At 39.6% G+C, this 27,775-nt stretch overlaps 4 protein-coding genes and 1 long non-coding RNA gene across 11 annotated transcripts; 3 read left to right on the forward strand and 2 right to left on the reverse strand.

Annotated features, from left to right (window-relative positions):
* Positions 1 to 98: 98 nt before the first annotated feature.
* LOC128893259 (uncharacterized) lies at positions 99 to 3,603 on the reverse strand. Of its 2 annotated transcripts, XM_054154111.1 has the most exons (4): positions 2,875 to 3,603; positions 2,353 to 2,700; positions 2,050 to 2,276; positions 99 to 968 (listed from the first exon to the last, which is right to left on the reverse strand). In XM_054154111.1, exons 3-4 carry the CDS (start codon positions 2,206 to 2,208, stop codon positions 183 to 185), a joined length of 945 nt encoding a protein of 314 aa, XP_054010086.1. In that variant the 5' UTR covers positions 2,209 to 2,276; positions 2,353 to 2,700; positions 2,875 to 3,603; the 3' UTR covers positions 99 to 182. The 2 variants fall into 2 exon arrangements, with proteins under 2 accessions (XP_054010086.1, XP_054010087.1); XM_054154112.1 differs by lacking the exon at positions 2,353 to 2,700.
* LOC128893262 (uncharacterized) lies at positions 134 to 4,341 on the forward strand. Its single transcript, XR_008461293.1, has 2 exons — positions 134 to 266; positions 3,799 to 4,341. It is a non-coding gene; the product is annotated as an uncharacterized LOC128893262 (long non-coding RNA).
* A 307-nt stretch (positions 4,342 to 4,648) lies between these two features.
* Positions 4,649 to 5,997, forward strand: LOC128893260 (SRR1-like protein). The gene is made up of 3 exons (XM_054154113.1): positions 4,649 to 4,876; positions 5,013 to 5,710; positions 5,840 to 5,997. Exons 1-3 carry the CDS (start codon positions 4,734 to 4,736, stop codon positions 5,860 to 5,862), a joined length of 864 nt encoding a protein of 287 aa, XP_054010088.1. The 5' UTR covers positions 4,649 to 4,733; the 3' UTR covers positions 5,863 to 5,997.
* Positions 5,998 to 6,190: 193 nt separating this feature from the next.
* On the reverse strand, positions 6,191 to 10,194 carry LOC128893257 (short/branched chain specific acyl-CoA dehydrogenase, mitochondrial-like). Its single transcript, XM_054154108.1, has 9 exons — positions 9,819 to 10,194; positions 8,261 to 8,375; positions 8,038 to 8,138; positions 7,516 to 7,722; positions 7,268 to 7,438; positions 7,071 to 7,196; positions 6,747 to 6,929; positions 6,540 to 6,675; positions 6,191 to 6,459 (listed from the first exon to the last, which is right to left on the reverse strand). The coding sequence occupies exons 1-9, from the start codon at positions 9,864 to 9,866 to the stop codon at positions 6,284 to 6,286; spliced, it is 1,263 nt and encodes a 420-aa protein (XP_054010083.1). The 5' UTR covers positions 9,867 to 10,194; the 3' UTR covers positions 6,191 to 6,283.
* A 1,259-nt stretch (positions 10,195 to 11,453) lies between these two features.
* LOC128893263 (protein hu-li tai shao-like) lies at positions 11,454 to 27,716 on the forward strand. Of its 6 annotated transcripts, none has more exons than XR_008461294.1 (15): positions 11,955 to 12,151; positions 17,537 to 17,865; positions 17,953 to 18,139; positions 18,253 to 18,635; positions 18,805 to 19,254; positions 19,338 to 19,474; positions 19,554 to 19,671; positions 21,242 to 21,355; positions 21,559 to 21,651; positions 21,766 to 21,961; positions 22,048 to 22,185; positions 22,277 to 22,348; positions 26,263 to 26,421; positions 26,598 to 26,665; positions 27,514 to 27,586. XR_008461294.1 is itself a non-coding variant. In XM_054154117.1 (14 exons), the coding sequence occupies exons 2-14, from the start codon at positions 17,755 to 17,757 to the stop codon at positions 27,640 to 27,642; spliced, it is 2,181 nt and encodes a 726-aa protein (XP_054010092.1). In that variant the 5' UTR covers positions 11,958 to 12,151; positions 17,537 to 17,754; the 3' UTR covers positions 27,643 to 27,716. The 6 variants fall into 6 exon arrangements, 4 of the variants coding, with proteins under 4 accessions (XP_054010094.1, XP_054010093.1, XP_054010092.1 ...); XR_008461295.1 differs by having other exon boundaries at positions 27,529 to 27,586; XM_054154117.1 differs by lacking the exon at positions 26,263 to 26,421 and having other exon boundaries at positions 11,958 to 12,151; positions 27,529 to 27,716.
* Positions 27,717 to 27,775: the final 59 nt, after the last annotated feature.

The raw sequence follows: 27,775 nt of genomic DNA on the forward strand, positions 1-27,775 counted from the left end.
GTATAATTATAAGGAAAACGAATTATCTGCTACACTTGGATTAAGCATCGATCGAGATGGTGAATTAACATCGAGATGAGAGTAACAAAAATAGGGAATGTTTAGAAATAGAAAAGTGTTTAATGAAAGAGGTGCAACGATCGATATAAAAAGTGTTTAGGAAAAAAAAATAACAATGTATATTAAAGGGAGGAAGAAGATTCGGGGATTGAGTCCAGTTGAAGACTCGAGTATCTTGGTGCTTGATCCATAAGGGTGGCTTCCTCGTAAGTAGGCGGTTGATCGATACGGCATCTCGATTTCAACAACATTTGTCTAGTTCGTCTTCTGTCGGCGAAGGCTCGTAGGATAACGATGAGAGGCCCTAGAAGTAGCATAACAATTCCAATCGCGAGCATGATTATAGCAACAGCTGCCCCGACTCGATTTACAGGGGAACGAGCTAATTGTGTTTGATTTTTGCCGATTCCTGCGGCTTCGTAAGGAATGCTCTGATGTTCGAAGAACTTTTTCTCGTCCAAAGTAAGGAAATTAGAACCAGTGTCATCGAACTTCAACGAATTACTCGATCCGTTGTTACTCGTCGCGATCTTCTCCATATCGTAAGGATTTTCGTCGAGATTAAGCGCAACGATGTGTTTTTCTTTGCGGTCCACCTTTCCTTCCTCGTTTTTGTTCGTTTGATGGAACGTCTGTGCTTGAATCGCGCGGATGTCGCGTGTATCTTGTTTACGATTCGTCGTTAGCTTGCTAATCATTGGACTTTTTTCAGTTACTCCGGTATTGTCCATTCGATAAGAATCGACCTGTTTGCTCGGCCATTGTCCGTTCTGTGCAGCGACGTCGAGATTACTAAGAATGACGTCTTTCTGCCGTGTTGCGATTTCGTGTTCGACGATTCGGTGACGTTTTTCCGCGATACTCGAATCACGAATTGATTTCTTCTCGTTCCATCTCGTTAACCTTTCCTGTGAAAATAGCGTTCTCGAATCTTTTGCCAATTGATTTGTGGTTCGCCAAAAATAGAAGTCTCGAGAAATGTCAATCGGTTCGAAAAGTAGGAAAGAGCCTCTTGACATACCTCGTTCTTATTCGCTAACTTTCAACATCCATCGTGCATATCTTTTTAAATAAATTCGATAATACGTTAAATATAAATATACAGGGTGTCCCAAAAATGTTGTAACACCTTGAAAGAGGTGGTTCGGGAGGTGATTTGAAACAACTTTTTCCTTAGCGAAAATGTTGTCCGGAAAACACTGACCAATCAGAGCGCGCGTAGACCGTTGGAGCGATCGCGATAGCGTATGGGCGCGGCCGCTTATCGCGCAGCCTACGCTCCACCGGCATACTCGCGCTCTGATTGGCCAGTGTTTTCCGGACAACATTTTCGCTAAGGAAAAAGTTGTTTCAAATCACCTCCCGAACCACCTCTTTCAAGGTGTTACAACATTTTTGGGACACTCTGTATATTGTTTTAATCGCTCCCTAACTCGAAATTTGGTGTGTAGGAAAACATTATTTTATTTTATTTTGTCCAGTAACGAAAAAGACTATTCAACGCTATTGTAAACACGCGATATGTACGTTAGGTTCATCTTTGTTCCGGTGTAACGTATCGAAACGTAGCGTACGTACACAATGATGTAACAACGCATGGATGCGCTAGTAAGCTAGTATCCACTGTGACACGTTGAAATATAATTAGTAGTTTTCGTAACGCGACACACAAAACTGGTCTAGGTTTTGTTTTAACGAGCCACCGTATACAGGGTGTGAATAAACAAACGAATATATTTGTCAAGGTTATTGATATTTTTTTGACTCGAAGATCGATGTATCGTCGCGTTTGGAATAATCACGGTTACCTCGAATTCTCGCAAAGTATAATTTAAAAAAACAATGTTTGCTTATCAGAATAATTGCTACTCGAAACGAGCAATCTCGTCTCTCAAGTTTCTTTCATATCTTCAATAGAACTAAAGATATTCTAGATTCTCGCGATAAAAAGAACACCATGTACATTCATAATCGATTGAAATATCGAACCTGTGTATCAGTAGTGTCGTTTCGTGCCGCTTCCTTTGTACCATATAAAGAGATCGCGCCCTTTTGTAGAAGTACGATCCCAACGATACTCCAAATAGTCAGTTGAAAGCCGATTATCAATTTCGGGGACCACCTATTCGCTTTCGTGCTGAACGACATTTTAAAAAAAAAAATGCCGCACGTTTGGTAGCCCGTCTACGTCTCAATCACATCGAACACAAAACAATCTATTAAGGATAAACATGATTTTAAAGTAATGCAACCACGTCGAAGGAAACGAAAATTATTTAACCATGAACTTACATCAGGTTCCGTTTTTTTTTAAACCCTGTCTGTACATAGACTTTGAAAGACTGAAGTAACTGTAATACTCGTCGACATTGAAAAGGAAAAAAATTCAAGTATCTCTCTGACTTTATCCTTGAAACTCCTTGGGGTCCTCGAAAGATTTATCGGCACGATAATTAACGAATACAGAGCAAAAGGTGTTCGCTGGACGTTACGAACGGACAGAGACAGCAAGGAGTAATAACGACAAATTAAAGTCAAAGTAGATACGCATAACGTCGTTCCAATACCCGTTCCCTTGTTCGCGCTTCTACTTTCGCTCCCAGTAAATATGGCAACGCCTAGACGGTCGATTATTGATATCTAAAGAAAGAACCAGTCGTTAACGTAACTCAATACTCGCCCCAGCCTCCGTGTTATCGATAGAACCGTCCATAAATCGCTATTCTAAGTTTGTCGCGTTCGTGGATTCCGCAGATCCGCGTGTTTAGTGGTAGACGCGATCGTTACGATAAGCTTCTTTTTTTTTTCTTTTACCTTTTTTAGTGTCACGTTTCTCCTTTTACGGACGCACTGTGTGTCGAAACGCTGTCAATCAATATCGATCGGCGCACGAACACATCGACACGTTGGATACATATCAGAAACGATATTTCTACCGATCGATCGTAACTGTTCCCTTGGCCGCGCACACGACCGTTCGATCGGCTAATGGTTCGGTCAGTTTGTCATCGACGAATAAGTCATACGTCACACGCAACACATAGCTGGTCACGTCTCGTGGATCGTGCCGCTTGTTTGTGCTCACTCTCGGCTTCGCTCGCGGTCACGTGTTTCTTTTAATTCCTCGTACTTTGGCGAATCTTACAATTAAACCTTCTGCCTGCTACAAAATCTATGTTGCATCTAGATCTTCGATCTACGTGTTCGCCTTTTTCACCGTTAAAAATCATGTCGGTCGTAATGGATACGTTCACCTGCGCGTGTGTTTATTTCAGACTCTCACGAACGATGCACGCCGCACAGACAGTACTGGTCAATTAGGCGTTCTATCGTTGTTGCGATGTTATTTACCTGGCGTTTTTCGCGTGACGACTCGTTCGCGAAAAAATTATTGAAAACACAATCGAGTTTGGAAAATGATAGAACGATACCGTGGATTCGAGTGTGCATTTCGTACGTGCACTAATAAGGACTCGTATCGCGCGTTTGCACGAAAGACGTTGACAGAATTTATATTAACGATGGGGAGTCTTATCGATATACGTATGTGTGTATGCGAGAAAATACCTGATTATTCCTGGGTTTCTGCTTGGAAATTCCTAAGACGAAAAATATTAGGCAATAAAATAGATTGCATAATATGCTAAATTTGAATAGAAATCTCGATCGTTTATTAATACAATTTTTCTCCTTGTTGAATGTATTTTGTACGTAGAGGATTATGTTGGATATTTTCAGAGATGGAAGACGATTCTAAGGACGATCTAATCCGTGATAACTAATATGTACTTTGATACAAAGATAGGCAAAATTCTTATCTAGATATAAGTTCTCGAAATAACGAGTCAAAGATATACAACATTTAATCTGTTATTTATTCAACAAAAATTGAGTCCAAAATCGTAAAATGAATTGTAAAAAGCTTATCTAAACAGTGATACGCCATTCTACAAGGTCTCGAGAAGAAATTATTAAACGTTTTTCGAAACCATTAGCAACATATCAAATCAATTAATTTCCTAATCTATAAAATGAAATAAATCTGTGAAGATCGAAATAAGATTACATTATTCAGAATCCAAAATCTGAGGAACAAAATAAGCTTACATCGCATTACAACATAACCTAACATAACATGCTGACCGATAAACTTGTTTGCATTTAATAATCGAGACTATGAGAAATTACATATATATTTTAATCCAGCTGTAAGAAATAAATCGTAATATTTCTCCATTTGTCATTTATTTTTTATTCGAATAAAATTTTACTCGTCTTGGATTTACTCTATCGGTAATTTCGTAACAACGCTATCTATTGGATGCCAAGTCTTAATTGTTACGTATTATTATGATTGATGAATTTTGGATAGTTCATTGCGAGTTCAAAGTAAAACTCGGTGTTCAGTAAATTTAGAATGAAAGTTATTTATAGTCACTAAGTAGATGTGTATTTACATATAGATGCAGGTACACATTTAGACAAAGTAAACGTATGAGGCAAGAATAAACATCGAGTTTGTGGATAATTGATGCTTCATCTCGACGAAAACGTGGTTATCTTTCACAGACTTGGGTGAAAGGTATTTTATTTATACAATTTATTATATAGTTGTCAAAGAAGGTAACATATACGTAGTAGACGTGATAGAATCGAATCAAACGGCATTCAATATGCAAGACCGTGGAGAATTCAAACTCGTAACTTATCGAAAAAAACGTCTTCTTTGCGTTCGAAATAGTCATAATGCACATGTACCTTTACCTGATGACAATGATAACGATAGCGGCAATACCAGTTGCGAGGCACTTTTTGGGTAAGACACTCCTCGTTTTTCAAAACTATATATCGAGAGTTTTCTAGGTGTGAATATACGTACTCTTTCGTTCTTCCATTTCAAATTGTTAGGTTCATTTGTTCCTAACTTCTCAATACTTTACTCCAATTTTCAGGAAGCTCCTCGAGGCAGAGACCGAATTAAGAAATTCGTCATTCGGTGATGATATATTTCATTCATTGAAAGATTCATTGAGTGCTTTAAACATTGATGGTATTTCTGAGATACTGTGTTATGGTTTGGGTTCTTTCTCTTGTCGCAGGTCTTCTAAGTATCAGTTGGCTTTACTTCTGTCTTTGAAGAACCATTATGGTTCTCGAGTACATATATACGATCCAGTTTTTACTCCTAAAGAGATTCAGCTTCTAGAGAGATTTGACTTTAATGTTATAAAAATTAATGAGGAAGGCAAGAGAATCATTGAGGATAATGTAACATTGGTGTACATGCCGCACTGTTCAGTACATTTGACTAATAATTTCCTTTACGCAAATTGGAGTAAAATATTAACCAAATGCATCCTTCTGACGAATAGCTTCTCAGCTATCGAAGATCATTCAAAGTTTAGAAACTATATGCTTATGCCTATCGACTACATTTTGCGTATTCGACCGTACGTTACAGAAATTGCTTTGAAAAATAATTTCACCTATGAGGAAGTATTCCATGACTTAAATATTCATATATTTCTCGAACGAGATATCGTTACGGTACCTAGGGATTTTTGGAGCGAAAGAGAGGAACCTTCTTACGGAGACGCGACAATCGATTATTTCACTGCTAAACAAACGGAACCAGTAGACGTTAAGAATCGTAATTATATTTCTAGATTTTTACTTAATAGATCCTCAATGTATCAGAATACATTGCGTCGCACGAATTGTGCCAAATTTGTATGCAAATGATTAATAGATAATAGTAATACGATTTTGTCTGTTGTAGGTCCGAACGAGGATGAAACCTAACATACACTTGATTCGCTCGCTTATAAGGGAAATCCGTCAAACATCCGCTGAACGGAACGCAAAGGATAATAGTATGGTGCGTTACATCCTGGAGCAATCACGAGCTCACAGAGAAACTTCTGAAGTTCTATGTAAAGCACGAGAAGAATTGGAAAACTTGGCAAAGACGTACCTATGTTACTTGAATTCTCGACGAATGTGCAAAGAGATCCAAGTTCGATACACTGGTAAAGGTGAACGAAGTATCAAAGACACTGCAGATCTCGTTGGATTTAAATTACCTCATGATCCAAAGTAATCTTGGTTTAAAGTAATAATATTGATTTAATGAAGTTTTTATGAAGTCTTTATGAAAAAGTAGAAAAATATAATGTATTGAATGAAATACAAAATAAAGCTCTCGCGATAAGATTATCAAATTTTACGTGTATTCTTTACGAATACATTTGGCAATCGTTGATAGTTGCATGTTGCTGGTTCCTTCGTAAATAGTACCAATCTTGCAATCCCTGAAGAATTTCTCTTGAGGGAAGTCAGTTGTATATCCTACACCGCCCATGAAATCGATGCATTTCGCGGTGACGCGTAGGGCCGTTTCTAAGTTGGAATGTTTATGAATCGTACATGTTACTATTAAAAGAAAAAAAGAATAATTTTTTGGGAAAGGTATTACTTACCTGAAGCTACGAGTTTGGCCATGGCAGCCTCCTTCATAATATCCTTCTTAGCGTCGACTAATCTGGCTGCGTTGTAGACCAATAACCTGGCACATTCAAGCTCGGTGACCACTTGGGCAATTTGGTGTTGCATTGACTAAAAAAACACGAAACGTTTCGAAGACTGCAAGAAAAGACTGAAGAGAAGATATAGATTATTCGTCATACTTGAAACGAAAAGATATCCTTCCCGAATTGTTTTCTTTCCAACGTGTACGGTATAGTGGCGTCCAAGCAACCTTGCGCTATGCCAATCATTTGAGCTCCGATACCGACTCGTCCTTCGTTTAAGAATCCAGCAGCGTATTTGTATCCATGGCCAAACTTACCCAAGATATTACTCTCTGGAATCTGGGTACACGACGACAACAGTTTATTATTAACGAGTTAGGAGTTCGTTGGAAGTATTATTAGCAGCCAAGAAGAACCAAGAGTACCATTCAGAGGTATTCTTCTCAGCTGCCACTGATACGTGTAGATTGTTCTCTTTACTCTAACGTTATCGAAGTTGACCATGCAGGTACCCGACGCCTTTATTCCCAGCTTATCCTCTGGCTTGCCCACCGTCAGTCCAGGCGTGTCTCGGTCCACGAAAAATGTTGTGATACCTCGGTATCCCTAATAATTGAAATGTATAAAAATATAACAGTGTGATTTTACTGTAGGTCTACTAGAAGAAAAGAACTCACAACAGACGGGTCTGCGTTCGCAAACACTAAAAATAAGCCAGCAATGTCCGAATTCGAGATCCACATTTTCGTGCCGTTTATTACAAAGTCGGATCCATCCTTCTTTGCTACAGTTTTCAGAGAAAACGCATCCGATCCCGAGCCAGGCTCCGTGAGGCAAAAGCTACCCGCCTGGAGGAGGACCAATGATATGAAAAAGAAATAGAAACGGTATACACGCACGCTGTTATTTATTCATCTCAACTTACGTAATCTTGAGCTAATCGCGGCAGATATTTCGCTTTCTGTTCCTCCGTGGCCACTTTTGAAATCAACGAATTCACCAGAGTGTTGTGGATGTCGACTAGGGCCGCAACAGCCCCGTCAGCTTTCGCCACTTCTTCGACTGCTAAAATCGTCGCCATGAAATTGAATCCAGACCCACCATACTTTTCAGGAATCTCGATGCCCATTAACTGGCGGTAATCAACTATTTATTAAAACTCATTCTAGTCTTAAGACAGACTATCTATTCATATAACGTTTTCTGATTTTATTTATACCAATATGATACTGTTTTCTTATAATATTATTGAACACACTTGAAAATGTTATATGAAATATAGATGAAGTTTGAAGTAAGATTGATATTGAAATTTTACACCAGAGCAATCGGGGTAATCAATTATATCTGTTTACGCACATACGCGGAGCAATGCAATGACGCGTTCGAGCAAAATGTTTTCACATAAATATTGTAGAAGATATGGATGATCATGCTATTTACTTACACCACTTTCAAAAAGCTTTCGTACCAGACCATCGTCTATCTTGCCTTCCTTTTCCATTTTTCGCACGATTGGCGTAATTTCCTCCTTTGCCAATTTACTGACTAAGAGACAATGCGAAATTAAAAAAAAAAAAATAAGATAATGATTGATAAAGGAGTAGGTACGAAAAATCAAGATCGATTTACTGGATGATAAACCGACTAATTTCAATAATGATAATTACCAGTTTCCTTCATCATGAGTTCGTCATCTGAAAATTCTGTTAGAGGTGCGGAACAGACATTGAATCGCGACGCACTCGTCCCCAGATTCCTTTTTTCGTAAAGCGTTCGTGGTATCTAAACGAAACAGATTTAATTATTCTAATTAGCCTGAAGCAGTTAGTTTTATCAGCGATTGTAATCGGCATCGGCGCTAATAGGATCTCCTGCGAATATGCGATTCGGCTACCGATAACCGTTATTTCATTACAGTGTTCGCATTTACAAGCTACCTCACCTAACGACGCTGTTAAAGACTCCTGTTTTCCTATTTGCATCGACGTTATCGAAATCTTTTGATCTAAACTAACACTAAGTAGCGCTAGGAGAGGTCAAGTGCTTGCAACAAAAATATGGAATACGAGAAAAGAAATTCATGTTTACAAAGAGGCCACGTGTGCTGCATTGAGAAATATCTAATTGAAATTTCAGTAAACTGGTGACGTGCGTAGTGGAAGTGGGACATGCAAAGCAAAGACGGGCAAAATTCTTATCTAGATAAAAATGTCGGATAACGAACAAGTGATAAAGAATAGTTCATACTCGTCGAAGGAAAATTAAAGTGAACATCATGAATACGTTGGTCTACGTTTGTTTTGCTCGTTATCTATTATTCGAATAAATGTTATTTTTATTTATTTAACTTATAAAATTTTAATAAAGAGAAGAAATTCAGAAGTATGCAATAAGTTGTAACGAGACGATAAAAGTAATGAACATGCGATAAACGCACGTAAGATACAATGTTAAACCTACATTTTATTCGAGATTATTTTAGACTGGAATGTAATCTTAATACACAGCGACGTTATTTACGACCAATCATTTTCCCTTCGCGAATCAATTTACTTAACACTCGTTGCAGCAATAACGAGTATCAATCAATCTCGTTTGTACAGCTTGTTCCACGTTATATGCACGTATTCGGTTTGACTAAACTTTAGAACGTTAAACATCATTTCGAACATATTTGTGTTGAAAGTCAGATACATTTGCTCGGACATCTATTTGTTCATTATCGCTCAAGGTTCACCGAAAGAAAGCTGATTCTAGTCAGCGTCAGCGTTAATATGACCTTTCCTCGTGAATAGGTGTACTTTTCCTACTTACAACGGTTGTTTCGTTAACATTTGAATAATTTACGTGCCACGTCATCTATTAAAAAAAAAAAAAAAAAAAATTATAACTTTGCAACTTTGCTATATATGTTCCAATCCGTTAAAATGGCTGGAAAAACAACGTGAAATATTCAACTTTTTATTTGCAACATTTCACTACGATTTTATATTTTAATTGTGGCAATCGAGGCCATTGATTCCATGTGACATGATTTATCGTACTCCATAGAAAGCCAAACGATAAGAATTTCACAATATTGACAGGCAGAAAAGAAAAGCAGAAAAACAGGTTGTTTAGATTTACGCGTAGCATTAGATTCTATAACGTTAGATATTGTGATATATAATTATGAAATCAGGTGAAAGTTCGTGAGAAAGAAGTGAAGTGTTCATGCATACGTACTTGTCGTATTAGCGGCGAAAACAAATTCGTGTTTAGTTTAAAATTCATGTTCGAGATATAGATCGGTCCCGACGAGATCTTTCGATATGTTTGTACCAACGATGAAGGGAACGCCGACCCAGCTTTGACGAGCCCCGAAGAAAGTGGAGAACGATGTTGTCTAGTTCAAAGCTAAACAATTACTGACGGGGATCGTAATGTTTTGGACAACGGATACCGCTCTAAACTCCGTCTACAGTTGAGTCTGCACGAGCGTCGAACAGGTTCTTATGTAATAAAAGAAAAAACGATTTCTGATTTATCAGTGAACCCGTTTCGATGACACGACTTACGCAAACACTTGATTCCGATACAAACTGAACAACATTAGTGCACACATAGTTGGACGAAAATGCCACAGCTTAGCGAGTATGTTCTCGTATATATGTACATATAATATATGCTAACGATTCTACAAAAACGCGCGAGTGTAGTGAGAAATTCCTTTATCGTCGAAACGAGAGTTGCGCTTACGTAAAATTATTCTTTCGTTGCAGGGTTTATCCGTTCTAACGAAAATTTTTTTAGTTTGTTTATCAAATATTCCCCCCCTTTCTTTATACATTTCGGAGAAGAGGGAATTTATCGTCACGCGTTATCGCCGTCTATTGTCTCTTTTTGAGATATTATTCTGCCTCCCGTACGCGTCGTTATCCCTATTATGGATGTAAGTTACTCGACGTGGACCTAAACGTCGCTTTCTAATATTAATCTTGTCACACGTCGTTGATTCATCCTCGTTAAAAATACAAACAGCGTCGCGATTCGGAAACAGATTCAGGCTGGAGTAACGTGAACTGATTTTCCATTGATATGCGAATTGTTGCTACTTTTTTGTGACATTATTCAAAGTTACATGACGACCGTGTGTACCGTTGAAAAATAATTTTATTTCTTCTAAGAGGTCATTTTTTTAAGTTTTCGTGATTTTTAGATGTAAATTTATTGTAAATAGTTTCTTTTTATTCTGAGTATAACCTTTCAATGTTACTGAACAATGGTGTCCGATTGGTGTTCGCGTCGTTCATATGTAGTAGTTAACCTTTTATTTTTTTGCGACCCCCTTCCCATATTCTCAAGCAAAATGCATAGAATGTACGTTTAATGTGAAATTGTGATGTCATCTCGACGCTGTACATGAAATTTTAGTATAAGATTATATTAGATAATTTGTGAAAAATATTACGTGTGTAGAAAATAGACATACTTAATACTTAATTACAATACTTAATGTTAACTTTGAAATTAGTCTATTTAGTTCACGTTAGATGTCATACTAAAGGGAACGCTGAACTTTCTTTGTGTTCCTAGTTCTAATAGTCCCGCTTCAAATATGTATTTCGTAAGGTCATATCAACAAAAGCGGTTTTCGTATCGTACGTAACGCGTTATTGGCTGCTCGAGAGCGAGTGCTTCCATTGGTCGACGAGTTTAAGACACAGCCAACCGAAACAAAGCATTTTCGAGAATCGATCTCTCGTTAGGGTTGCCCATGAAGTTCCATGAATCGGATGCGCAACGGTATTGTGCGCACGTTCCGCGTGCTCGACGTGGAATTGGGTGAAGAAAAAGAACAGGAAACGTAGACTAGGACGGAAAGGAAGAAAGGGACGAAACGGTGTGTAACGGGTAACGAAAACATCAGTCCACCATCCACGAAAGATTGATCCTCGTACGTGACGTAAAAAGGCCGATCGAGCATGGAAATTCGCACCTATACGGATACGATTCGAGAAAAATATAAAACGATAGGTTAATCGGTGGCTCCGAGATAACACGGCGAAGACGCGTAGTTCGATACAGAGATGGGCAAAATTTCACTCGAATAATAGATGACGAATAAAATCAACGCGTAAAGATTGAATCGATCAATTTTTATTCATTCATCGCGATATAAATCGTTCTTTAATTCAGAATTGTCATTTTCCGTCGACGAAGAAAATACTGAGGACACTTGCTTATCTCTTTAGATTAGTCGTTTGAAATTTGTATCTAGATAACAATTTTGCCCATCTCTGGGCTTCGAAGTGGGAACGACAAAAGGTAGAGAAGAGGAGGTGGAAGTGGAAGTGGAGGTGGTAGGAGTAGTGCTAGTGGTGGTGGTATATACTACGGGAGAACCAGGAGGTGGAGAAGGCTTGCCAGCCGCCGGAAGAGCATCGACGGCGACGGGGGTGGGGAAGCTGTCCACCGAACGGAACGACCGCTCGGCGATACGAACGGCGAGTCGAACGGTTTCCCAAACGGATACGGACATACCAACCTTCGACGATATTCGCCGATTTTCTGCCTAGGTAAGTTTTTACAAGTCACGACGTAAGCTGTGTCGATCGCGAATCGTTTCGAGACTCGCGACGCCGTCAGGACGCGAGAGAACGGCAGTTCCAAATAACTGACAGGAATGACGTAGCGTAAGGGGTGTGTCGTCGATTAGGCGGCAATCTTTGATGCTATTTCTGTGTGTCGTTAAACGCTTCTGGACGATCTTTGATCGCCGATTACCGAGCATCTCATTTACATTCGACCGTCGACCATCGCGTGAATCTATATAGAAAGTGATTGTCAAGATACTTGTTGTGATAGTTACGCCATCGAAAACCATCGCTCCTTCCGTCGCTGTATCGCCATTTGCATTGTTAAATCGTTGACCTTCTTTTCCTCCTGTTTTCCCCCTGAAAGATAGAAAGCTCTTCCGATACCGAGAAGCTCGTTCCGAACGCAAAAGTGACGCCATTCCGTCGTTTCGCTCTTCCGATCGCGATAATTTCCTGTCGGGGCTCGTCGTGCACCGGTGAAAGCTCTCAACGAAAACAAAAATTCTGTTGATTCCTCGTAGATATAAATCTTGAGAAACTGTGTTACTCGTACGTTATCTGTGCGCTGCCAACGACGATAAGCAACAGTGCCTAGGGACTTGTAAACGAAACGCGTGCGTTTCTTCTGTGTACGCGGTTTAATCGATCCGTTAAGAATATTCTCCATTGAAACTAACGAATGGTTGTAACGTTGTAAGAAGTATACGAGTCCAACTAGTACATTGGCAAAGCTCGAGGTATGATCAAAATAAAAGTGAACTTCGTTTCGTAATGATCGATGCGTGTGCGTACATCGAATACTTTTACATTTATCCGTCAGTGGTTAGTAAATCGATACATCTAAACTCCGGTCATTTGGGCGTATTCGCACGAATAACCGTATACTGAGTTCGTCTCGACGTCCTTATGATCGTCGTTACTTCGTTAACGTGTACACAATGCAGATACTACATACATATATAGGTGGATGCGTACATGTTGCGTTGCCGCAACCAGCGACATGAAAATTCGTATTGTTTCCGATTTTCCCGCGAAAAAATGTACAGCGAATCCGGGGAATACAACTGCCATCAAAAAATAATTTCTTATGAATTTTTATGCAACGAACCAATCTTCACTGAAAATAACCTCAAAAATAGAAGAGGACTATTGTTATTAATGATCGGTCCTGACACTAACTCGATCAAATCGGATTAAAAGTATAAAACATATTGAGATTTCAGAGGGAAGGAAACAAATTATTAACCCCATTCACTCCCTTCTGGAATCTCAATATCATAAATGTAAATTTGATGGTAGAACAAATTATTTTTTGATGTCTGCGATATTTTCCAGCTGTAATTTAGCAAGTGGATGCGCCAAGCAAGTGCACATCTCCCAGCAATGAACTTGTCTGCCTTCTCTTCTTCTTGCGACAACTCTAGACCGCCCGCGCGCAATCTGTCGTCTCTGTCTCTTGGAAATAAACTGGCTACTCTCTCAGGTTTCGATTCTATAGAAGGCACGCCGTTCACCTGTGTGTGCAGTGGTCGGTTTATCTTCCCGGCTTCCTCCACCGATCTCGATCCGCGACGTTTGGCGTCGATTTACCGATATCGCGTTTCCAAGCATTTTCTTACTCGGTATTGAACAGTTAGTTCGAAACGTCTTCTTCCTACCGATGACATATCACCTATTTAACCTAACGAGTACCCGTGTTAGCAGCGATACCGTACGCGACACGAATCCAACGATAGGGACGCTTCTACTTATAATTAATCACGACAATTTAGCAGTTTTAAACTTGGCATCATCGGTAATAAGACTGCCTAGTTTACCACTACATCACAGGTCTCAAACCATCTAATTAGATTCATAGATAGTTCGATATTTTTCTAGTTTCTTTTTCTAGTTACTTTTTTTTCATAACATACACCACGCCGATATTTTCTAGAGTTGTTCAATGTCTATCAATAGTTTTTAACTCGAACGTTATTAGGTGCTAGTTTAAAATTACCTAATCATTGACCTGGATACAAGTATAATTATTCCCGCGTTCCTTTAACGATTGTTTACCAACGAGAAGCTAGAGAAAGGTGCACGTTTCCCTCGTAGTAAAAACGAGGCAACCGTGCCTCATCGGCCGAACGTGGTACCACCCAACGAACCACGATAGAGTAAGCTTTGCGTTTTAAGTTATGACATCATCGCGTCGAGAAACAGCGGACGCGTCGCATTAAGTATCTCCGCGCCGCTATACGTGTTGGGTCCATTATCTTGGTATTTAAACACGATATCGAATCGTTTTTTTTTTACCTCGTATTAACCATTCTTTATTACACAACAGAAACGTCCACCTCTGTTATACATATTTTATTTTAATTCATTCTATCGAGCCGGCACCATTTGAATCCTTGACAAGGTCACATTGAATTTCAGATGCAACATCGATGATCTATCGGAACATGCTATAGAGTAAATTTCGGATGTTTTCACGAGATGGTGTGCGTAAATACGTAAGTGATCGTAACTACCGTTCAATTGGTGTTCGCTGTTAAATAACGTTGATGAACACCAATTGACGGACTGGCACTATTTAGTCACGGCGAATTACGTATTCGATGAGACGGTGGTAGTTGTAACGAAGCCAAAAAGAATTTTTTTTTTTTTTTTTTTTTTTTTTTTTTTTTTTAAATCGTTGATGCATATAGTAATAGAAATTTGAATAAAAATTCTTCAATAAGAACGGATGATGGTACAAGTAGGATTCATTCGAAATCATTCGCGTAAATCAGTCGCGGTGGAAGGTGCAGAAAAGAAATGGCCGCGAACCGAAAAAGTGTATCGATCGTTACGCTCGACTCGAAGTCGCAGAGTACTATCTGTGTACTTTTCTTAATACACGACCTGGCATTTAAACTATTTCGAAATATAAAGGAAAGGTATCTAGAAGAGATTGTTTTTGTCTTACGATTTCTTCTATATGATTGTATTTATATTCTAGTGTAGATATACGTATATCTGAAGATGACTCGTATAGAAAGAGTCGAAACGTTTTAAAGCGAGACACTCTCGGATATATTTCTGGGATTTTAGCTTGGGAAAATCAATAAGAAACGAACGTCCACAATTCTCGAGAATTGTATATTTATTTTAAGACCGACAAATGATGAACTCGATCGGATTAAAATTATTTCAAGTTTGCGCGGTTTCGTCGGAAACGCGTCCCGGAAATTCGTTGGCCGTGCATCGTGACGTCATCCTAAAAACTTGTCGCGCCACTCGATCAATAAATTTCAGCGAATCTGCTTCTACTCGTTTCTTGATATGATAAATTAGCAGGTCGCTGTGATTTTCGTCGAGGAACCGGTTGTAAATTCGAAATTAGAATACTAATCGTATTAAGAGGCGAGGTTAGGCGATAAAGGAACAGTTTAATTCGCTAATTATATAATTTATGAATTCACGTTTGGCGAACAAAAAAAAAAAAAGGATCGATACGATGCATAATTGATCGTTAAAATGTCTGGTGGGTTCGTTTATATTCTAATTGGTCGAGCGTCGGATCGATTCCCAGGATTGAAAACGGTTTTCATGAAACGAAAGTGGCGCCAAACGATTTCTCTTTCTTTTGTAATTACGCGTACAATGGAACCGTTGATTCGACGAAAGTAATAAAACCGACGAAGGAGAAATCTCATAATTCACGATTGTGCGCTCGAATCGATGCTTGAAGTGATTTCTTTACGATATCTTTCTAGCATTTTAGATTAGGATTCACGGAAGATGGGGGTTCTAGTTAAACGTACGCTTTCAAGTCGAACGCCATTAGGCGCGGTTATCACGAGCACAAATGTGTCAATGTCGAGCGTCTAACGACGAGAAAACCAGTGCAATTTACCGTTTCTGTTCCGCGATGGTAGTGAGCATCGTAGTAACAAACACCACCAAGCACACCTTCGTTTGTTTTCGCGTGGACTGTCGCAGAAAATAGGGTTAGGATTACGGGAGGTTTTATCAGGTTTTACGGTCTTCTTCTTGCACGCATAGAACGTTATAACCCTTTCTATTCACCGTTATGTCGTCCTCGATACACAGTTATTTCAATATCCTTATTGTATTTTCCATTGTACGGTTTATGGATTATTCCTTAATTTACAACACTGCTTGTGGTAGTCATATTCAAAGCAATTTTTTTTAGAATAGAGAAAATCCTAGAATACGAACCTGAAATTTGCTGATACTGTTTGGAAACAAAATTAACAATATCGGCAAACTTAAAGAAAAAAAATAATATTCGCTCCTGGACAATCATAGCATTGCGATAATATTTTGTGATACTCTATGTTTGTAATCTGCGATGATATTTCGTAATATTTCAAACTTTACTGCACCGTAGCATTAAAGTTCTGATGAAGGTGAAAATGTTGGGCCACGTCGCGATGAAAGGGCGAGATTCTGTTTCGAACCTAACCCTAAAATTCGTAGAAGAGAAAACAAGTTGTTGAATGGGCTTGTTTTCGTCCTTCCAGAAAGGGATACAACAGAAAGATACAGGGAATGTGAAACGGGGGGCGGAGAGACGAAAACGTAAGGCGAGAAGTGAGCGTGGTATAAATAAGCGCGGTAAGAATTTGAGAAAAAGACTGGTACGATTTCAGCCGCTCTAGGGATTCTTGTCGCCAGTCACCCCTGCTGTCTACGCATTCGACGCCCGTTACACTTGACTGTTACCCGCGAGTTTATTGATCGTTCGCTGACTTCTGCCGGTTTTCCTGCGTTCTTTGCCTTCTATCAATCGTCGAAACACGGAAAGATGGAAGGGTTCGCAGAGTCGTCGAGTTTACGTATGAAAAGATGGCGGACTGGTCGAATTCGAAACCCCTAGGCTTTGAATAAATCATAAGTTTCTTCAATCGAAAACTATTTGTAAACCTATAATGTAAAACCTATTTGTAAAGAGTAAAAGCCAGATAGGTTTTGCTTAGAACCTAACCTTACTTATTTTTTTTAACCTTACCTACCATGCAAAAGTTCGATAACCTAAGCAAACCCCTGATTTCTTCACCTAATACCTCACACTTTTCGTATCTTATTTAACGACTTTATCGCACCTCGAATGCAGATAAAGTAAAATACAAACACCACCTGCTACGTCTTTGCGAAAGGGTGAAGTTTCAGCATCTGGTGTTTGTACAACCTAACCTCAATTTGCTTTGCAACTTTATTCGTTGCATTTTATTCGACACGAATTCAATATAAACGTTGACTCCACCACTGCGAAGAAGTGAAGTTCAACGTCTGTAGTTGTACGATCCAACCTTTATTTTTTTCGCGGAATATAGTCAGTTTGTAGCATTAATAGGGGAACGAAATTTGTTTTAGTCGGTATCCAGCGAAGAAGAGGGAAGGAGGAGGAGGGGCAGGAGGAGGCGGTGGTGGTGGCGGTGGTGGAGGTGGCGGCGGCGGCAACGACGGCGTCGGTGGTTGAAAAAGTGGAGGAGGAGGAGGAAGAAGGGAGAGTAACAGCGAAAAATAATATAAAATAAGGGGGAAAGAAGGGATAAATTCAAGGAAATAGTAGGAGAGCAAACTCGTTAAGGATGGCGGACACGAGTGAACAGCAAACGTTGTCCGAGCCACACACGAACGGAGTAATGGACGGTTTGACGGAAGAGGAGAAAAGTAAAATGAGGCCTGCCGACATCGACGCGGTGAGATACCAAAATCAATTCGTTGTATTTAATTCGCGAAGGAACGCACTGAAATTGCATTTTAAAAATTGCATTCTTTTTCGGTAGGATATGAGAGAGATGGAGAGGAGAAAGAGAGTCGAGATGATGATGAATTCGAGACTCTTCCGAGAGGAATTAGAACGTATTATCGAGACACAGATGAAAGACGGTGCTGGGCCATCTGGCCTATTGCAGCAAATCTCGGACATGATGGGTGCGCAAGGTGCTCGGTTCAACGCAAACGTGTTCAAAAGTAAGTTGTTCCAGTTGAAATCAAACTACTGCAGTAGGTCTTAATATTTTTAAACTTACAGCTTCTCAGTTATCTTGGATTTGTCACGGTACGAATAATAGGTTTCTTCACAGATACGAATTGTGTATTACCTATCAACGACATACGCGGTGTCGAAAGCATGGGCTACGCGAAGGGAGAGAAACTGTTACGCTGCAAGTTAGCGGCGGTGTTCAGATTGCTAGATCTTTACGGTTGGACTCAAGGTGTCGGTGGGCAAGTCACAGCCCGCTTGAATCAGGATCAAGAACACTTTTTAATTAATCCGTACGGACTGCTTTACCATGAGGTCACCGCCTCGAGTTTGGTCAAAGTTGACATGCAAGGGGCGATCGTGGAACAGGGAACAACCAATTTCGGCGTTCACGTGACAGGATTTCAGTTGCATTCGACGATCCATGCTGCAAGGCCTGATATCAAGTGCATCGTTCATATTACCACTCCGTCCGTTACTGCTGTAAGTGGAAAACTCGATCGTTCTTCTTCTTGGATCTCTTATAAATTAATTGTTAATATATGAATTATATCCATCCATCCATTTGGCATTAACGTGACTAACCGTTTAGAAGGTTATTGCACGATGAATTATATATTAGCAAGTATTTGATAAAATTCTTTTTTTGCAGATCTCGTCGCTAAAATGCGGATTGTTGCCAATCGGACAAGAGAGTATAGTAATAGGGGAAGTGAGCACGCATCAGTACATAGGCGGATCCTTCGAACCGGAAGAGAAAGAGAAGATAGCTAGAAATCTTGGACCTGTGAACAAAGTGATGCTGTTGACGAATCGCGGCGCTCTCTGTTGCGGAGAGACCGTTGAGGAAGCGTTTTACAACGTTTACAACATGGTGATGGCCTGCGAGACGCAACTGAAGATGATGCCCGCCGGCCTTGAGAATTTAAATCTTATTTCCGAAGAATCGAAGAAAGCTATATTCGAGGCCTCGAGAAAACCCCCTACACCGCAGCACACGGCTCAGATCTCCGAAAGCTCGGCTCTCGCTGAAAAACTTGAGAAACGTTGGCGAATCGGCGGAACTGAATTCGAAGCGCTCATGCGGATGCTGGATAATGCTGTAAGTGTTTAAGATTCGCAGTGATTTATAGAGACAACAAGACATGACTGTTTTATAAATTGTGTAATTTTGATTGTTTATAGGGATTCCGTACGGGTTACATATACAGGAATCCGTTGGTGAAAGGAGATCCTCCGCGACCTCGAAATGACGTTGAAGTTCCACCAGCAGTTTCGTCTCTGGGGTATCTACTCGAGGAAGAGGAACTATATAAACAAGGGTAAATACATTTGTCCTGCAAAAATTATTTGTATCATCCGATAGAAGCTTTCAATCGTCTTTCTCTGTTTCTGTTATAGACTCTGGAAAGGTGGTCGCAAAGGCACTGACAGGTCACGTTGGCTGAACTCGCCCAATGTGTATCAGAAGGTCGAAATTCTCGAGACGGGAACTCCTGATCCGAAAAAAATTACAAAGGTAGAAGTTATCACTTTTGAGAATAAAACCGAATAGATGCAAGGAGGGAATATATATCATACGAAATTATATTGTACGTGAAACTAAAATTCGCGCGAGAGTTGAGCATCCTTGCGAATTATATTATCGAAAAGGAATAGTACATTTAAACAGTGTCGATGTCGGTGTCAATGTTCGTGAATATTTTACGTGCACATGTTGTTACATTAGAGATTTCTCGAAAGAGCTATTTATCAGAAAGTAACTTGTTGCGGCTAATTAAGATGAGAAGAGAGCGTACGTGCAATTTCCTATAAACATCGCTTTCCTTCATTAGAATAAGTAAGACGAGCATGTGTTCCAAATACTGATAAACGAATTCACCCTTTTTTACAAAGACTCGCAGATTTTTGGATGATTCGAATCCATCTGTTCGACTAGATTTCATCGATTTTGCTTGTTATCCGTGACACACACGCGCAGCGCAATTTTCATATTCTTGGTACATTCCAGTTTACAAGTAGTCCATTAGGAGATACGTTGCGAAAGCACGAACAAGGAAAGGGAGGAAGGGAGAGAGTGAGTGGGAGAGAGAGATATATATATATACATGAACGCAATGTATAAATTAAGGGTTCGAGGAACCCTGAACGATCGACTTGCGATTAGCACGAAATGTAATTCCGACTGAACGTGTCTCTACGATATCGCGTGTCGTTCGGCCAGTACTAAAAAATTATTGTCGCCGTTAATAGACTTTATCGCACCTCTCTCTTGTAGCTTCTTGATATTCAAATAAATATATGTCTACTGTTCATCGTGTATAGGTAATTTTTCTAATCTAATAAGACATCGACGAGGTAGTTCGTCCTGCAAATCTGCGATTCGATGAGCTCGAGTTCCGCGAGCAACGAAGTCGCACGCATTTTCATACGTCGTGCCTCGATGTTCCCCGAAAGATGAATACGAGATCAGACCTGGGCAAGATATATATGTAAAATGCCAAGTATATTCGTTATTTGAGGCTTTCACGACCCGATTCTCTATTGTTAATAGTATTTAAAATCTACTTAATTTATAAATGCCCAGACCTGCTCGAGATACACGATCGATTCTTAATCGGGTACTGTGTATGAATGTGTGCCTGTTAATCGTATCGTCGAAGCGACGAACGTTCGATTCTTCGTCCCACTGCATTTACAAAACCAGATCGATCGACCCTGTATAGAGGCGGAGAGAGAGACGGATAAAAAAACCCTCTCCAGAAATATTCGCGATCGATAGACACGGAAAACGTTTAATGACATGTTTCTCCTGATAAAAGGAAAAATAAATAAATGATCGAATAAATCCACGCTGGACGAAACCAGCCGAAGAACTCGAACTCTCGACGAACGATTCGAAAAAGTTGCAGCATCGAGCGCGTACGTACACCAAACGGTAACGGGGAACACGACGCCGATGTCATCGGCAGGGCAGGCACACATAGCATACGCAGACAATGCGAGAATCGATTATTACCGATGCTGTACCGGATGCTTGAATTATATCGAACCCGGGGGTCGAACTAACGTTCTGGTTTTGTGTGCAGTGGGTGTCTGACGGCTCTCCGACCCACAGCAGTACGCCGGTGAAGATCGACGGTGCTCTTCAATTCGTACCGAAGAATACCAATCCAAAGGAGTTTAAACAATTACAGCAACAGGTAAGTACATCAACAATCTGTAAGTATCTCTCTGTCAGTCCTGTGTCAGTTCTTAAACGTATAATAACAACCTCCTAAGATTGAATAATTAAATACGTGAACCACATCGTAAAATCAATAATCATCCTGCACAAAGATATACAGAATTGGTAAACAGTTTTAATTATAACGCACGTACGAATCTACCCTTTCTCTTTTGTCAGATCAAAGATTACCGTAGGGCAGACAAGATATCAGCTGGACCACAATCTCACATATTGGAGGGTGTTACGTGGGAAGAAGCTAAGAAAATGCAGGTAACGTTATATAGTCATTATTTGTGCTCTCATTTATTCTCATTCCACTTGAGATTACACTGTATCTTCGATGAAAGCAATTAACAAAATCATTCCTTTGTATATGCACAAAAGGATGCCACCATCAGCGGAACTGGAGAGCAAGTAGTATTGGTAGGGGCGGCCAGCAAAGGTATTATTCAACGTGGCTTTCAGCACAATGCGATGGTCTACAAAACTCCATACGCCAAAAATCCATTCGATGCCGTTACCGATCAGGAACTCGACCAATATAAAAAAGATGTGGAACGTAAACAGAAAGGGGATCCATGTAAGTGATCAAATAAATTGAATGTAATCAAGAAACATACTTGATTGAATATACATGTATCTCTAATTTCTTTTTTCTTCTTTAAGACGACGAGTCGCAGTCTGAATCGGAGGCATTGTCATCCTTCAACGCTAGCCGCACAACTCATGAATCGAGCACTGCCAAAAGTCCGATTCAATCACCGGTATCGATAACTTCGGAGGCGGAAGAAGAAAGCAGAGACGGTAATTAAGCATTCCTCGAACTATAAGTGCTAGAAACTAAAATACAAATTTTAATCTGTTTTAATATCCTACGATCTTTGACCACTTTCAGAACCCCGAGTACTGCGAATAGAAACGAAACAAGTGCCTGCACCGAGTCAACCCGAAGTTGTGTTGAGCGACGGTAAGTTTACTTTGATAACGTTTATCTATCGGCTTGAACAACTGCTCGCTTTCTCAAGGGTAAGCTATCATTGAGAACGAGCAAGGGAATGTGGTACGTATGTTGGACGCAAGCCAGATGGAAAGCCTTGATCGTGCTGTCTTTTGTTTTTCTTGTTCCCGTTTTCTTTTCGTTTTCCATTTAACTTTTAAGTTCCTCGTAATTAACGACCAAGGCTTGTACCAAAGATGGAGGAAATTTTATTCGAGTGTTACATGATTACATAGATGACAGTTATTTCATCCATTTTTGGTTTGTTACCATAAGCATGAGAACATCTTCAACCCGCTCCGTTTGCGTTTGCTCTTTAATTTCATTCACTACCATTAATTCCCTTTTTGTTTATGATCACTAACGCTTGCACCGTGCACGTCTGCACATTCGCATATCCGCATGTTTATAAATTTCACGTTTTCTTTGGACTTTTGGCTCTAATTAATATCCCTTTCTTCTTCTACTTACTCATTTTTTTTTATCACGCACGTCAAAAATGCATCGCACCACGCATTTTTTTTTTTTTATTCATTTACGAATCGTCGTCGCCATCCGAATTACCATATAGAATGTCGTCGAGGCTTGTGATAAAAAATGCACGCGAACGCGTTTATTCTTTCACATGAAAAGTCCTTAAGCTTAAATCGAACTTGTCAGTGAGATTGTACGAAAATTAATAAATTGTCACTGCAAAACCTCATCGATTAGTTAGACTCGAGCCTAAAACGTTCCCTTGCTAGGACGCGTTATTTTATTTATCCAGGTAACGCGAATACAACGAATTTCCAGATACACAGGTGTGAGCATCCGTGATCATTAACATGTATCTTCTGTCTCCGCGAGATAGAAAGAGAGGCAAATGAAAGTTAAATTACACTTGTGGTGTTTTTGTTTTGAAAAATGTGGTTGCAGATTCGTGTAGCAGATATTGCTGTCGAAACAAATATGACTACGAGTACGAGAATGAAGTCTGCATTTACTGCGATCATCGTAATCGGCAATTTTCGAGATTCTGTCGGCAAGAACCATGGTTAGAAATTGCTCGAGCCGATGTTATCGCGTTACGCATGAAACCAACGATAGTTGACTACGTTCCAATTTTACAATCCAAGATTAGCTCCATGCTTGACGTGGAATGTAAATTTTTCGAAAACATTTCTTGTTCGATTCATCGCGAGGAGAAAGAACGCCTGGAAGAGCCATCTAACGGATCGGGGAGAAGAGGTAACTGTAAAGTAATAAACAATGAAGATTTAGACCCTCTCAAGGAGAAAATCGATAAAGAAAATAGAAAAATGCAAGATCACATCTCGAGTGACCGAGGTATAACCCAAACCATTAACTTATTGGACGAGAAAGTTACTGAAGAGGATAGAATACAAGATTACAATTCGACTGGTGCTAATTTAGAGGAACAGATCCTGGAATTAATGAAGATCGATTTGAACATTTCTACGTTGAAAGCAAATTCCACTCCTCTTTCTTCTCGTTTCAATTTTGAAGTCTCGACCAAATACAACTTACATTCCACCGACATGAGTATATTGTATAGTTTGACGCCACTTATAGATTCCGAGTATCCAGAAAATGTCGAGGAGGCCACGATAGCAGAATCGCAATCGCCATTGCCAACAAATGAATGCAATAATAACGTAGATCACACGCTACAATCAAACGAAAAAGAAATCTTTGAGCACAAACAGCAACAATTAAAAGAGAAGGAACGCGTGTTCGAAGAAGCTTTTGACGATTGCATCTGGCTGGACGATTCCTTCAGCAACAACGATACATACAACATTCCGAACAGTCTTTCGTCCGACGACGAAATTCCCGAAATTGCTTCGACCGAACGATCAAGTGAAATGAACTTGGAAACTGACACCCTTTTGGAGATGCTCAAGATAAACGGTGAAAATTTTCGAAGCAACATCAGCGACAGCGCGAACGAGATCATCGCCCAACTGGACGCGAACGATACTTATACGAGTATCAATTGCCTGGTTGCTGAGATTTTTGAAAGAGTCTGCACTCTTTGTAGCGTGCACTTGATTAGCCAACATAATACTTACAGATCCTCTTCGATGTCATCCTCGCCCACACGCTCACTGTCGTCAACGTTATTATCAATTTTTAAAGACGAAGAGTATCAGTCAAAGGAATGCTCAAGGGCTCAGAAATCTTCGTTGATCGAGGACCAAGATGGAAGCTTACCTGTCTTTGTTGTACGCGAAATCGTTCACCACGTAGTCGATCTAAACGACGAATCTGAACGCAAACGTTCAAACATCACCGACACGACGAATTGTTCCTTCAAGAAAGCTAAAGACACTGCAAACGTAGAACTTAAGGAAGCGCGAAATGCCATCAGCGAAGAGATGGAATTCTTTTACTTAGAGCAACAGATTAATAATTTAACTACTAGTACTGACCAGAGGAAAGATGAAATAATTTCTTCTTCGATAAATTTGAGCAATATAGGTATAGAAAACGAATCATCTGTAACTTTGGGACAATGTGAAACAACAGAAACGGATGCTGTCTTCGAATTTTGCACGATAGCGAAAAGAAACTCTAAGGACGTCGACGATAAAACGTTTGAATTAAATTTTCGAGTCGAGTCGAATTGCGACGCTGCGACCAATGTTGATAATGAAGGACTAAATGAAATCAATGACTCTCCTCTAAACAGTTCCTATATAAAATTATTATTATCGAGGTCTTCTTCAAATTCTGAAAATGATAAAGACGTAGAAGGTGATTGTTTGGATAATTCACTCAAAAGTAGCGATATAGAAACCGAATTTTTAAAAGTCGATAAATTCTGCAATCACATGGAGACTTCCAAGCCTTCCGAGTTATGCTCTGAGTGCATCTACTGTGCAGTTAACGACAATCAAACACGTTCTCTGCCTCCCATAGACGAAGAAAGCGAAGAGACGAGTGGAAATTTACTGGACCAATTGTTAAACACTAACCTAACCAATGGGGTAGTTCAACAGGAAAAAGAAAATGATTTCAATGATACTTTCAAGTGTCTTGACGACATCGAAAGCGACGAGGAATTCTTCGAATGCAATTCGGGAAGTTCGAAGAACAGGAGGTTGTCCAAGTCAACTCCACTGAACAGCCCAAGATCTTTTCATTCGAGCGCGACCATTAGCTTAAACGAAGACGCGTGCTATCTTCCTTTGGAACTCGCTTAATCCTTTGATTAAAAAACGTAGCTGTACTCGTTAGCTTGCTTGCAAATCGTACAATGATGTACCTTTTTTATGTTAAGTAATGATAATTATTTCTCGCGTTTTTCTAGTCTATGGGCACGTTCCTGCATATATTTATCATTTCATATACATGTCTATACATGAATTTAAGGCTATATGCATTGTGGCATGTGATGTAAGAGGTATTCTATCCGTATTCTTTGTTATGATTCTCACAGCTACACGAGTATGTCTATTTTAATATACGTACAAAATCATAGATTCTAACATACATTTTTTTTTTTTTTTCGTTCACTTTGATTTTCAACTCAACGTACTCTAGCGTACTCGCCGATGTGACAAACTCTGTCACGTAATCATAAAACAATATTTACATAACATTATTGCAACGGCAATGTGATAAACAATTGCGAGCATGCTTGTTCTTTAAATTAATCACTTGCATTGCCATTTTGTCTTGTTCGTGTCTTACTCCCAGTGTTCCACGGTTATTTACTTCTTTATGTTCTACATTTATTTTTGTATTTCGTACCTGTATCGTACGCCGAGCGTACACTATGTCTACGAAATAAATGTTCTCACACAAAAAGCTTGGAAAAAAAAGAGAAAGGTTTAGAAATGGAACTTTTCTTATTGTCCGTTTTTTGATATTCATCTCAGACGGTTTTGTAACGTTGCTTCGAACGAATCTCGATCTTCTGCGCACTGACAATGAGACGACCGAAGCACCTTCGGATACTGCTTGTTTTCCCCTCCCTTTTCGATGCATCAAAACATTCGAAGAGGCGACCAGAATCGTGTTGATTTCCGTTTCTTGAGGTAAGCTTCTGCTTGACTTTGGTATCGGCGATTCGTTTACAATTTGTACATTAAACGTTTCCGTTAAACCACGGTACACTTGAAAAGCTTTTATGGGTACAGCTTGTGTGACATTTTACTATCATGCTGATCCTTATAACGGTATATAATGTAATACTCTGCGCTTTATGTTTCAGGAGAAAATACCGTAAATGGCGATCACTCGGATGCACACCACAGTACATTTTCTCAAAGTAGCAAAGAGGTTTGTTCCTTGTACTTGTTTAACATACAGTATTGTCCTCGAGCTTTGTCACAAACCAGTTATGCTCAATATCTTTCCTATTGTTTCAAAGACAGTTTTTCCTGGTATGTATACACAGTATCCATTAACTTTTATTTACGGTAAAATAGACATTACTAGATTCATTTAATAAGGAAAAAATATTCCAAGAAGGTAACTACTTTTTGTGGAAGATTATTTTGAAAAATTAATTGTACCGTTCGTGTATCTCTAATTTAATGATATTTAAAGAAAGAGGTAAAGTAACGAGGATTGGAAGCTCGAGGACGCCTAAAATATGTGTGAAGGGAATAACGAAACACTGTCGATACCAACGACCGCCATCTCGCAAAACGAATTTGCACTTTAATTCTGAATTATTTTTCAATCCATTCTGCATTAATCTCTTCCATTCGCACCGTGTAATTGCAGCTCGATTGGACATGAATCTGAGAAAAATTCTCGCCTCAAGTAAATCAGACTATTTACGCGTCTCATCATTCATTGTTGAATAAGTTTCTTTTTTTAGAATCATCCAGTACTTTCATTAACTATTATGTAATGCTACAAAGAAGGTAGTTTGCCGATAGTGTTCGCTTGCATGAATCTGAACAGCCGTTTTTCTCTGGATACTGTATATTGTGCAAAACATTGAAGCTTGTGGGTGGTGGGATGTGAGATTGGTTAATATACTCGTGTATGACTGGGAAGAGGAGGGCGTGAAAGAGTGGAATGCATTTTTTTTATCTATATCTATGTTAGCAAAAGTTGGCTGCTTGCATGTGCATGCAAGACGGTTTATGGTTACGGTTGGGACCTTCCGTGTTAAGGGTTCCGTGTCGCAGGATGTGAGCGTTAGCGAGGAATCGCCAAAGAAGGAAAAGAAGAAGAAGAAAGGCCTTAGGACACCGTCATTCCTAAAGAAGAAGAAGGAAAAGAAGAAGCCAATCGAGGCGTAGGTAGTCCTAACTTTGGTACGTATTTGTACACATCTCAAAATTGGGATTTATTTATTCTTTGTTCATTGATTGGTCTCCTTGTTGCACCCCCTTCATCGATTATTGTCTTTTTCTGTAATCTAATAAACCTTAT

Source organism: Hylaeus anthracinus, unplaced genomic scaffold (assembly GCF_026225885.1).
Source record: "Hylaeus anthracinus isolate JK02 unplaced genomic scaffold, UHH_iyHylAnth1.0_haploid 27309, whole genome shotgun sequence".
Classification (NCBI taxonomy): Eukaryota; Metazoa; Arthropoda; class Insecta; order Hymenoptera; family Colletidae; genus Hylaeus; species Hylaeus anthracinus.